The sequence below is a fragment of the Spermophilus citellus genome (genome assembly GCF_964194105.1).
Source record: "Spermophilus citellus genome assembly, chromosome: 3".
NCBI lineage: Eukaryota > Metazoa > Chordata > Mammalia > Rodentia > Sciuridae > Spermophilus > Spermophilus citellus.
The window spans coordinates 167,846,549-167,859,805 of NC_138184.1; the positions used below are offsets into that span (position 1 = coordinate 167,846,549).

The window sequence follows — 13,257 nt, forward strand, 5'->3', positions numbered from 1 at the left end:
ACACACACACACACACACGTGTACACATACACATGATTTATATATTATATATAATATTTCACAATTTGGAATTATATTTTATATGAATTATATTTTATGTTTTTATTTAGAAATAAAGACTTGAAGGATTATGAAGCTTGGCTTGGAATTCATGATGTCCATGGAAGAGGAGATGAGAAACGGAAACAGGTTCTAAATATTTCCCAGCTAGTATATGGACCTGAAGGATCAGACCTGGTTTTATTGAAGCTTGCTAGGTTAGTTCCTTTGGAAGATTCTGTATTTTTAACTGAGACTAGAATTGTTGAAACATTTTCCTCCAGCTGTGTGGCTGCACTTTCTCTCTTAAGTAGACATTTATTATTTCCTATATGCCATGTATCATATATATGTAGATACGTGTATGTATATATGTGTGACTACTTGCAGAATTTTCAAACATGAATCTATCTACTACAATTTTTTTCTTTATAGATATTCTTCTTTTCTGTTTTTAAATAAACAATATTTAATTCCCTAAGCCTCCGCCTAAATATTACATCATATGAACACTACATTTTAAATGCTAATGTGTTGAATCCAGTAGATAGTACTTACCATTATATTTTCTTTCTTTAGGCCTGCTGCCTTGGATGATTTTGTTAGTACAATTGATTTACCGAATTATGGATGCACGATTCCTGAAAAGACCACTTGCAGTGTTTATGGCTGGGGCTACACTGGATGTAAGCTACTTTTTAAAAGATGAGGCAATATCATATTTATTTTACATATAAAATTTTGTATTTACTTCTTCATTTCTCCTTTACCCTGTGCTCATTACCTGTATATTTTTGCACCATTCCAGTGATCAACTCTGATGGTCTGTTACGGGTAGCCCATCTCTATATTATGGGGAATGAGAAATGCAGTCAGCATCACCAAGGGAAGGTAACTCTGAATGAGTCCGAAATATGTGCTGGGGCTGAAAAGATTGGATCAGGACCATGTGAGGTAAAATGAAAGTTCTTTAGTAGAGAATATATGGTTGATAGCATAGCTTCTCGCAGGTTTTATGATTATTTACTTTTTGCAAAGGAAAATAATTATATACCAACCTGTTTCAGAAGTAGGAAAGTGCAAAAGATAACCATGTCTTATTTTTACACATTTCTGTTAATTAAACAGTAAGACAGCCAATGCTTCATTCATAGCAAATTGATGACATTTGCCTCTCAAAATAAATGAATAGAGCCAGAAGTCTCAGGAAAAACTGCAAAGTAAAAGTATCCAAATCTGTTTGATACGATGGCTTACATTTTTGTCATGTTTCTCAATTTAGTTGGTCCTCCCAAATTCTCCCTAAATGAACCCCATTAATATTAAGAAATACACTCCTGGTTTAAACTTTTAAATATGTTTTTGGGTAGACTGTGGGGTGTGTGTGTGTGTGTGTGTGTGTGTGTGTGTAAACAAATTCTTTAAAAAAAAAAAAACCTAAAGGTCAAAGTTTGTGAGTTTAAGAGCTTGGACATTTTCATTTGTTAGGCAACTGTTCTTTTAACTTGGCAGGATTCCTATCCCAGTTTTACATAGACAAGCTGTTAAACTGTTATTTTAGATGTATTTTGAATGTGAGATTCATGTTCTTCTACCTCAGAGCTGTGGCACTGTGGAATACTCTGTGTACTAGAGCACAGAATGAATTCAGTGGTAGTGAAATGCAGGTGGATATATTTTTAAAAATGTATAACTTTGGCATATAAACATGTATTGAAATTCATGTATTTTATGATTTCCTCTAAGATTTTTATTCCTAAAAATAAATGTTTACTAAGTTAAAGAGATTTTTAGAACTGCTTTGAAGTGATATGGGTAGCAACAAACTATGTTCTTATAAACAATTTCAAAGTTTGTATCTTTCCAGCAAATGAGTATTTTGCAATAACAAGGAAAAATTGTAAAAGGGAACATCTAGGAGGAGAAAAATAAATACAGTTTTTTTAAAAAGCTTTAATAGTCCTATGAGCTCTAAAGTTTTCAACTAGGTATAATTTTGGATACACCTAGAAAGGCATGTATTTTATCACAGCCTATTGCCATTTCCAACAATGACTTGACATCTGCTCTTCAGAGGTAGCCTTAAATTTAATTTGTTATCTATACAGTCTTCATTTCCTTATTTTGACATTGAGCCTTTATTTCATATGTGCTATTTTTATCTTTATCCCTAAGACTTGATTTTAGTTTTAGTTTTTCGTTACTTCTTAAAACCATATTTATCCTCCAGAATGTTGGTGTATGTATATATGCATATATATGAACAAATGAATATATTTATAATTGAAATTTAAAACAAGGTAATTTAACCACCAAAAGAACTTTGAACAAAGACTCTCTAAAATGTTGTGTTATCAATAGCTTTGCATCAACAGTGTCTTCAAAGTGAATTGTTTTCAAGAGTTCATATTAGGATTCATCGGTGCATTTGTTTAAAAATCAGTTTTAATGTCTCAAAGACACAACTTATAGAAAGTCTATTAGAATAAGCCTTTTCTTTACTATTTGATGTTTTATTTCTCCAATTTTCTTCATCACAGAATACTGATGGCTCTCTTCTTTTAACCCTCATTACACAATTACATTTTGCATTGATTTAGTTTTATCTCACCATATCACATTTCAAATTAAGATAGTACTGAACACTTTTTTCTATATAAGGATGCTCAGTCAGTGCATTCTTGGGAGACTGCATGGTAAATGAAAAATGATGGAGCACAGTTGCAATGTATATATGTAAGAATATATGTAGCTATATAAACATAGATATACATATGACTGTGTATTGCATACCTATACATGAATATATCATACACCCATATCAATCTATCCTTCTATATTCATCTCTCATCTATCTCTGATGATGCACTAGTATTGCCATATAAGTGGAGGAATACTACTTGCCTAGAAAGGCAACTTCCAAAAAATAAATATAATTATTTCATCAACTTTGAGCTTTTTATTGAATTTGCTATGATTGTCTGGAGACAAGTTGAGAGAAGAAAGAAAATGATAGAAGTAAGAAAAATATCGATATAGTTTGAGCATTAAAATCACATGATTACAACAGGTTTCACTTGTGCTAGTATTTTTATACATTTTTCAAATTTTCTATGTTGAAAGATTTGATTTATCACAAGATCAAAATAAATATAAAATTGATCTTATTAAATAAATGGGAATTTGGTTTTTCGGCATTCAACAAAGGAAAAGAGAACTTTAAGGAATGAATGAATATTTTGGAAAAAAAGCAAATCAAGTCATTCATTTGTGTGTGTGTGTGTGTGTGTGTGTGTGTGTGTGTTGCTGTGCTCGGGATGGTACTCAGGACTTCACATATGCCAAGTAAACTCTCTGTCACTGAACTGTACCCAGCCTGAGCAATTCATGCTTATGTGATTACAGCATGTGACAGAATAATTGGAACTTTATACTTAATCAGTTTTACATGGTTAATTCAACAGAAAGACAATCAGTTATATAACAGACCAATTTTTATGTAATTCCATTCCAGTTTCAGTTATTTCCTTTTATGTGTGTATGTGGCCTAGAATTGCAAATGAGCAGAGGATTATATAAATGAATTATATATATTAATTTAATTTCTAAAATAATACTTTGCTGTTGTTACATGTCTTCTTTCTAGGGGGATTATGGTGGCCCACTTGTTTGTGAACAACACAAGATGAGAATGGTTCTTGGTGTCATTGTTCCTGGCCGTGGATGTGCCATCCCAAATCGTCCTGGTATATTTGTCCGCGTAGCATATTATGCAAAGTGGATACACAAAATAATTTTAACATATAAGGTAACACAGTCATAGCTGAAGTATGTCTGAAGAGTCCATCAATATGTGATGATTTTACAAGAAGATTTCAGAGAACGTGGAATGAAAATGTTCCCTAAAATAATCCTAAAACAACTACTTGAGTGTCATGTTTGTTAAGATGCTCATTAATATATATGGGTATTTTCTGTTGTTCTGTTTGTCAGTGTTACTTTGTAAATGTTGAAGTGAATTAAGGTACATGCAAGTGCAGTAACATATCCTCCTGAAGATACTTGAATGGATTACAAGTGCAAAGGTTTAATTGCTGGATGATAAAGGATTTAATAGGAAAGATCAATTAATCTCTCTACGCTGCTTTCCAAGGTTAGTTTCTTAATGATAAATAAACCATAAGTTAAAAATTATCTTAACCTCATCCTAACAATTTATACCTTGTGTTGTTAAATTGTAACTTTATGTAAAATCATATTACCTTTCATATACCATATATCAGAGTTCATTCATTTCTCCTCACTGTGTATCCTACAATATTGGTAGGATAAAACATACTTTTATAAAAACACATACCCATTACACATGTTGGAGTAAACATGTGCTATGCACTACAGTTTAAATAGTGGTGTATCTAGTATAATCCCTAAATATTTTGGAAATATGTATCCATGATTTCTAATAATGCAGACATTTCTAAAGATCAGTAGACATTTTAAGGCAAGGTACAAGATAGAAGTGACTATCCTCTGTACATAATTTACAGATGACCTCTACTGACAGGCATTTAAAGTGAGATCAGGACCCACAGAGTTACAAAATTCTTAATCTAGATGTTTACATATATTTATTATCCTAGTAATTTCATGTAGTTTCTAACTCTTAAAGGAGAGAGAGTAATAGGTATATTTGTATATTTCTTTGCTCCAAATTTTGGTTCACTTATTTATGTAAGATATTTGTAGGCTTATTTTCCTAAAACATTTCCTAGTTTCTCAAGTTCATATCTAATTGAAGAAATTTAAAAGTGGTTTGGTCATTAAAATTGTATTTAAATAGGTTAATTCCAATAATTGCCACTGCCAACTGGATTCTAACTCACTCTCTTTAAATATTTAAAAATTATTTAAGAGAAAAACTTCCATATGTCTCCTAAGTTTTCTTTACAGCTCTTAATTAAATCATGCAATTAAGTGTATATTTGAGGAAAACAGAGAAATACTTTTCTCAACCTGGTAACTTTTTAGCCTACTAAATCTTTATTCAGGTAAAGGAAAACAATATATAAAAAGAAAGGAAAGGAACTTGTTTTCTAAACTTTTATATTCAACAATATTTAACAATTAGAGTTGAATCTGCTGAATCAGATAATGTATCCAGAGATCTTCAATTTATCTTATTTCATTTTACATGGCCTTTTCCTAATGACATGGGAAATACTCATTTAAATTTTGTATTCTGTATGATAAAAGCCAAATTATCATATTTAATATTCTATTTCCATGACTAGCTAGCAATCTTGAATTTGCCAAGAAATGGGATAACAATGCCATAGAATAGGCTCTGAATTTTTACAAAGTCTCCCTGTATTTAAACAAGAATAATAAAAATAATTATTTGAATGTTTGAATCCAGTATTCCCATTTCTCTAATTTGGTTCTCTTAAATCATTTTTATTAATGCCAAGGATTGAAACAATGCCCCCAAAATTTTCGAGTTTATTCTTCAATCTGAAGGAAAATGGTTTTAAATTTACTGGAGAGCTTAGTCCACAGAATACAGGGCAGTAAATAAAAAAATGCTTATAAAAATTGGAAAACTATATATATATATATATATATATATATATATATATATATATATATATAAAGGATATATAGAGAGGATAAGTGCTGATATTAAGAAACAGCAAAAGCAAAGAGAGATCCAACTAGATACCAGTCCACACTATCTTAAGTGTATTTTTCCATTATATAATATACCACTGTAATAAAGACACATAGAAATTTCAAGGCATATTGTCAAAATATTAAGTTACTTATTATAGTTTCTTCTTGCTGAACTGGCTAAATTATTGTCAAATATTAATCATACTGGTAAAACTTTAAAACAATTGCAATAACTTAAAATACTCACATTTTAAACTATTTTTTAAATGTCTTTCCTATAATTTTCCAGGGAAAGAGAGGTAGAAATTATCTAGATACAAGATGCAGCTAACATTTTTAGAGATTTTGTACTCAGTGTTTTCCACTTGATTAAAGGGTTAAAATAACATTAATGAGTCATTAAACATGGTATACAAAGCAATTTTCTCTTTGGAAGTTTCCTTTGGCTAGAAGGAAATGGATGGCATTGACAATGAAAATTAGGTGAATAAGATCTATGTTATTTTAGGTGGTAGAACAGGGGATAACCATGTCATTATTCTCTGGTGAAAGATACTATTTACTGTGTGTTTTTCTCTGAATAAATACAAAAGAGAATGATAAAATTCAGCTTATCCAGAATCCATTTTATTTTGTGTCATGGACAAAAGGGCCTTTTAAATTAAAAGTTTTCAATGCTATTTTTGTTTTGGCTGTTTGAGTAATGGTTATATGCTGTTATATTTGTAGACATTTTCTTATGTCTACCAGGAATAGAAATGTAAAATTAAAATATTTGTCATAATGCCTCTGCCGTGCAGAAGGGATTATAAGCCTTTTGTATACTTCTTTAATTTTATTGTAAAATATATAATGACTTTTACCTCTTTGCTGTAGGCAGGTCCTCAGTAAAATGGTTTATATTGAGTCAATCTGTAGTATTAACAGGCTCTTGCTTGCCATCTTAGTGTCTCAAACTATGGGGATGGTGAGACACTGGAAGGCAAGAAAAACAACAATAATGGCATGTGATAGCAAAATTGTATTTCACTTATTCCTGTGAATATATCTTGTTGGTACCAATGGTACTGTACAAAGTGAATGTTATAGCCATGGCATTCTCTTGAAAAGAACACTGTCAAGAAGTAGGAAATTGCTGTCAGGCATTTTCTTCTTTCCAAATATTTTTCTTTAGAAAGAAATATTAGCTTTTGCAACATAGAAATGATCAGGTAAAAAGTTTTAATAAGATCTCATAATAAAAAACAGATTGATTTACAAAGGTTCAAAAACGACTGCATTTAATTATTGGGTCTCATAGAAAAACAAATTTGAAAAATAAAATTTATTTGTATCAACAGACATATTTATCTTTGTAAAATAAATTTTGAATAGAAACTTTTCATAACTAAGTCCAAAAATTTATCTTCAATATTCAACTGAGTTTAGAATCAAGAATTTACTAATTAAAAAAAAAGTTACAATTTTTTGGACCCTGTAACTCTTGACATTGTAACTTTTAAGTAGGTTCATTTCCATTTGCACAGAAAGTTTCTATCTTTAGGAAACTGAAAATGGAATACTGTGGATATTATGATTGTCTTGTGTGTAAATAGGAAACTGATAAGCTGCCTATTGAGTGGTATAGCTGGATGCTTACCCAAAAAAGGGAACACTGTGGTTATGACTTGTATTATAAAGTTTCTGTAGTTAATAAAGTCGTTATTTTTATAACCATGATTATATTATTATTCTTAATAATAATAAAATATTTTATCAAAATGCTTTCCTTCTCTTTTATAATTATATGCATATATATTTGTGTCTGTCCTAAAACTTTAATGCAGAAAAAAGCAATAACATTTATTTGACAATAATTACATATACTTTGTTGGAAGAAATGCATAACTTGTTTATAGAACTAAGACAAGAGATCTATTTTATTCCAACTCTATCCATAGTGATATCAATAGTCTTCAGTAAACAGTCTTGGTGCATTTTGGTGTCTCCAATTGTAAAATATAATTCTTTATTTTTTATATTTGCTAGAGTGGTGCTTTGGTACTATATACAAAATATTATAATGAATGATTACTTAATTTCATTCCCAATATAACTCAATATTTCAAAAGTGATTTAAAATTATTTAGTTAATCATTTGAGGATATCTTTCAAAATGCTTATTAAATTTAGAATAAATATGAATCAAATAGATTCATTTACTACAAACTGGATTGACTAATCATCAATGATCTAACCAACCAGAGCTCTATAACTGATTATTCCAAATTATATTTTCTCTCCACCAAAATGGTAGCTCTACTAATTATTCTGGCATAGATCCTGATCTCAAGTGATGATTAATATATCTAATTCTATAGCCCATAGTAAATATCTGACCCTATAAATGATTGTAACTAAAGCAGAAGATACTTACTTGTTTGTGATATCAGTAATAATATTTAAAATATATATCTGTTGATTTTGCTAAATTTGTATTTTATTCTTTTATAGAAGAATTTCATCACATTCTAAACACATATTCTGCTCTTTTAAGTAGAATAGTCAGGCCAGGTGTGATGGTGGCACACCTGTAATCCCAGCACCTCAAGAGGCTGAGGCAGGAGGATCCCAAATTCAAAGCCAGCCTCAGCAACTTAAGGAGGCCCTAAGCAGCTTTAAGGAAAATAGAAAAAAGGGTGTCAGGGGTGTGGGTCAATGTTAAGTGCCCCTGAGTTCAATCTCTGTTACTCCTACTCCCTCAAAAAAAAAAAATAGGTCAGGAAAACCTCTTTAAGACTGACATTTGGACACTTATTAATGAAGAGTGACAGCAAGTTTTGTAAATATATGGGGTCAGATTAAAAATACTTGGAAAATATTGCTATTAGTTTTCTAATACAGTTTATTTATTTATTGTTTTAGATTATGATGTTCTAATTAGTCACTCTTTGTGACTGTCCTGAGTCACCTTGGTGTGCATTCCTTGGTCTGCATTCCCTTTGTGTTTGAGTCTAGGAGTTGTATTCCTATGCTATTTATCAGTCTCCTATGTAGGAACCATTCTTTATTGGCACAGTTCTTCAGGACATTGTTGCATCCCTTTTACCAAGTTACCAGCCTGTCATCTAAAAGAAACATTAGAAGTTTTCCTGTAAACAGCCTATAGTTTCTTTTGTCCTTTACATTTATAAATGTCTCAATTGCATGTGTTATTTATGAAAGTTGAGACTTAAAGCTAACTTAAGATAAAAGGAATATTGTAGTAATTGGGGCAGAGATTGTGGTATTATGAAGAATATTATTGCCTAAAGAACATCTAACAAGACAGAAAAAACTGACAAGAGAAAGAAACACTTTTACTTTATATAATTCAAAAGAAGTTTTGGACTATGTGTGTGTTTATGCTTTAAAAATTAGACAACATAAATTATGAATCTGAAAAATAGTCTAAGCGCAGACTAACTTTGAACCTTTATCACTCTGCAGTACTCTTCAATGCTCATCACTTTGTTTGTACTGTTTTGAGTGTGTCTTCCTGTCTAAGTATTCATGCCAGTATTCATGAGCATTGCCTCAACATGTTAGAAGCCTTACCTGTCTCTTCATTTCCTCTGAGGCTGCACCCTTCTATCCCTACAGAGGTCGCCACTTCATTAGCCTCTGAAGAGCTTGCTTGAGCTTCCTTTACACTTGTCACACTAGACTGCCTGTAATTGCTTTGGGTATGTTTTGTCTTATTTTACTTTTTAATGTATAGTGAATTCCACTCAGTTTGTGCTTCTTGGAGATATCAGCATTGTCTTGGTATTAATATTTGTACATTCTTTTATTTTGCACAGTATTTCATGGTATAATGGTAACAAATATACTTTATAATTAATATTATATAATTATTTTTGAGGGCTTAATATTAAAGGAGATTTTTGAGTAAAAATTGTACAACTCTCAAGATTACGAGTTTTACAGGATTATAATTAATTGCATTATTTTAACTTGAATTAGTACCTGTGGCTCAATGATTTATCTCCTATATTAGGATATATATGGCAAAAGATTATTTTTCTATATTTTAAATTAATAAATAAAATTCATCCATGTATGGAAACCATATGATGTTTTGATTCACAAATATGTTGTAATGTTAAAATAAGGGTAAGCATATCTACTTCCTTGAACATTTAGCATTTCTTCGTGGTAAAACACTGTAATTTTATGAAATACACAGTACATATTCACTATTTGTAGTCTCCCTATTGGGCAGGCAGCACACCAGGACTTCTTACTCCCATCTAACTGCAGTTTGGTACCTGCTGACCACTTTTCTGCATCCTGCTCCATCTAAATTCCTACCCCCTGCTAACCACCATGCTTCTCTCAATGTCTACGAGGGCAATGTTTTTATCATGTGGCATTTGTCTTTTTGTGGCTGGACAACTCCACTTAACAGAAATGATGTGATGTCCAGTGCCTTCCATGTTGTCTCAAATAATTTCCTCCTTCCTTCCTTCCTTCCTTCCTTCCTTCCTTCCTTCCTTCCTTCCTTCCTTCCTTCCTTCCTTCCTTCCTTCCTTTCTCTCTCTTTTCTTTTTTGGTTAAATAGTATTCTATGGTGTATATTTACCACATTTTCTTTATACATTCATTAGTTGATGGACTTATGCTGTTTTCTTTGCTTGGTTACTGTGAAAAGTGCTACAATGAAAATGGGAGTGCAGATATCTCTTTGGCATAACTGATACAATTTCCTTTGGATACATACTCAGTAGTGAGAGTGCTGAATCATATGATAGTTCTTTTTTTTAATATTTGAAAAACTTCCATACTGTTTTCCATAATGACTGAACTAATTCCACATTCCTATCACCAGTGTATAAGGGTTCCCTGCCTATAACATCCTCAGCAACATTTGTTATTTTTGTGAGGTTGGGGATAATACCCATTCTGATTGGGATAAAATGATATTCATTGAGACTTTGACATTTCCCTGATGACTAGTGAGGCTGATCTTTAGATATATGTAAATATATATATATATATGTTTATACACATATACACACACATATACATATGATGGCCATTTGCATGTCTTCTCTGGAATGTCTTATTTATTGCCCATTTTCAAATTGAGTTATTTGGTTTTTTAGCTATAGAGTTGTTTGAATTCCTTACGTATTTTAGGTATTAACCCTTTGTCAGATATATAGTTTGTACATATTTTGTCCAATTCTGTAAATTATTTTTCCCTTCAATTTTTGCTTTCTTTGTGAACCAGCTTTTCAGTTTGTTACAGTCCAATTTTTCTATATTTGCTTGTTTACTATGCATTTAGGTCTAAGCCAAAAAAAAAAAAATGCCCATTCCAATGTCCTGAAGTGTTTCCTTTAAGTTTTCTTCTAGCAATTTCATAGTTTCTAGTCTTACGCTTAAGTTTTACATCCACTTTTAGTTTATTTTTGTAACATGAGAGAACTATAGTTCTAGTTTTATTCTTTAGCATGTGAATATCCAATTTTTCAGGCATCATTTATTGAAGAGATCTTCCTTTCACCAATGCGTGTTCTTAGTCCCTTTGGTGAAGATCAGTTGGCCTTAGATTTGAGGGTTTACTTCAGGATCTCTGTTGTATACTAAAAATCTGTTTCTTTTTTATGTGAATATCATACTGTTTAAATTGCAATAGCTTTGTGATATGTCTTCAAAACAGATAGTGTGATGCCTCCTGATTTGTACTTTTTGCTTAAGAGGGTTTTGCCTATTTAAAGTTGTGTGTGTGTGTGGTTCTATATAAATTTTAGCATTATTTGTTTTAGTTTTGTGAAGAATGACATTGGTATTTTGATAGGAAGTGCTTGGGATCTATAGATCACTTTGAGTGGTAAGAACACTTTAACATTTATTTATAATTAATTAACAATTTAACATTAATTTAAATACATGATGTCTTTCCATTTGTGTGAGGATGTGTGTGTTCCTTTCAATTTCTCTCATCAATATTTTCATTGTGGAGTTTTTCCATATTTCTAAATTTATTTCTGGGTGTTTTCTATATTTGTAGTTAATATAAATGGTGTTGCTTTTTGAATTTTCTTTTCTTAAATAGTTTGTATGACTGATTTTTGTATATTGATATTGTACTCTGAAATTTTACTAAATTTATTAGTTATTTTTTTTTCCTGAGGAACATTTTATTGTTGTCATAAAAAATTGAGACCACAAGAAATATTTTCAAAGAATCACCATAGTTTTATGAATAAGCATGACAATGGGTTTTCTGAAGTTAATAAAATCAACTCACTTTTACATCTATATAAAAGTTAATAGGGAAAATACACAGGACTAAGGTTTTACTAATGCAAATATCTTTGAGTTCTAATAATCTTTTTTTGTGTGTGTGTGTGTGTGGTGCTTGGGATTGAACCCAGAACCTTGTGCATGCGAGGCAAGCACCCTACTGACTAAGCTATATTCCAAGCTCCAGTTCTAATAATCTTTTAAAGTCTTTCTGATTTTATATATGAGATCACACCATCTTCAAACAGTGATCATTTGACTTCCTCCTTTAAAATTTGGATCTCCTTTCTTGCTTTTCCTGCCTGACTCCTCTATCTATGACTTTTAACTCTATGTTGAGTCAAAGTGGTGATGTAGGCTTCCTTGTCTTGGTGTAGTTAGAAAGCTTTCAGTGTTTTCCCAATCAGTCTGATGTTCATCGTTGGCTTGTTATATATGGCTTCTATCATGAGGTACATGCTTTCTATATTTAATTTGTTAAGAGTTTTTATAATGAAGGGATGTTAAAAGTTTATTAAATATTTTTTTTCTACTTCTAACAATGATCATATGATTTTAGTTTATCATTTTCTTGACATGGTGTCTAACATTTAATGATTTGTGTATGTTGAACTAGTCCTTCATTCCTCTTGATTATGGTGAATAATGTTTTTAATGTGTTGCTAGATTTGGTTTACTATTATTTTATTGAAGATTTTTGCATCTATGTTCATCAGGGATGCTGTCCTATGTTCTTTCTGTTTGTGTCATTGTTTGGAATTCTTCCAAACTCATAAATGAATTTGGAAGAATTCCCACCAAAATGAGAATAATTATTATTTTTAGAAAGTTTACATATTTACATTTGTAAATGTGGCTTTAAATAATAAAAATGGAAAATTAGATTTTAGCTTGCTAATGGACAAAGGTGTTTACTTTGTCAAACTAATACAGTTTATATTATGTTGATGAACATTTTCCCATCTGGGTTTTTCCATGAAGGGTTGATGTCATAGGATTGAGGGGAAAAAGGATCACATCAATTATTTCAAAAACTCCTGAATCAACAATAGTCTACTCATTACTTATATGCAAGGTTTTCGTCTGCTCTGCATTATAAAGTTTCACAACATCAACAATGTTAATTAGTAAAAGATTTTCATTTTATGAATCATCTTAACTGAGAGAAATCAGCATAGGTAACCTGCAGCGATTAAATTAGGTGAATAAATGGCAGGATTTTCAAATAAATTTCTCCAAGCATTCTTGAAGTTTTACAAAGATATGGTAACATTT

At 31.0% G+C, this 13,257-nt stretch overlaps 1 protein-coding gene across 2 annotated transcripts in view; it reads left to right on the forward strand.

The window, feature by feature from the left end:
• Nucleotides 1–5,613, forward strand: part of HGF (hepatocyte growth factor) — a 75,349-nt gene extending 69,736 nt beyond the window's left edge. For both annotated transcript variants that reach the window (XM_081286481.1, XM_081286482.1), the window contains 4 exons: nucleotides 111–257; nucleotides 619–725; nucleotides 848–993; nucleotides 3,686–5,613. In XM_081286481.1, coding sequence (XP_081142607.1) covers nucleotides 111–257; nucleotides 619–725; nucleotides 848–993; nucleotides 3,686–3,862 — 577 coding nt within the window. In that variant the 3' untranslated portion in view covers nucleotides 3,863–5,613. The remainder of the gene's footprint in view (nucleotides 1–110; nucleotides 258–618; nucleotides 726–847; nucleotides 994–3,685) is intronic.
• Nucleotides 5,614–13,257: the final 7,644 nt, after the last annotated feature.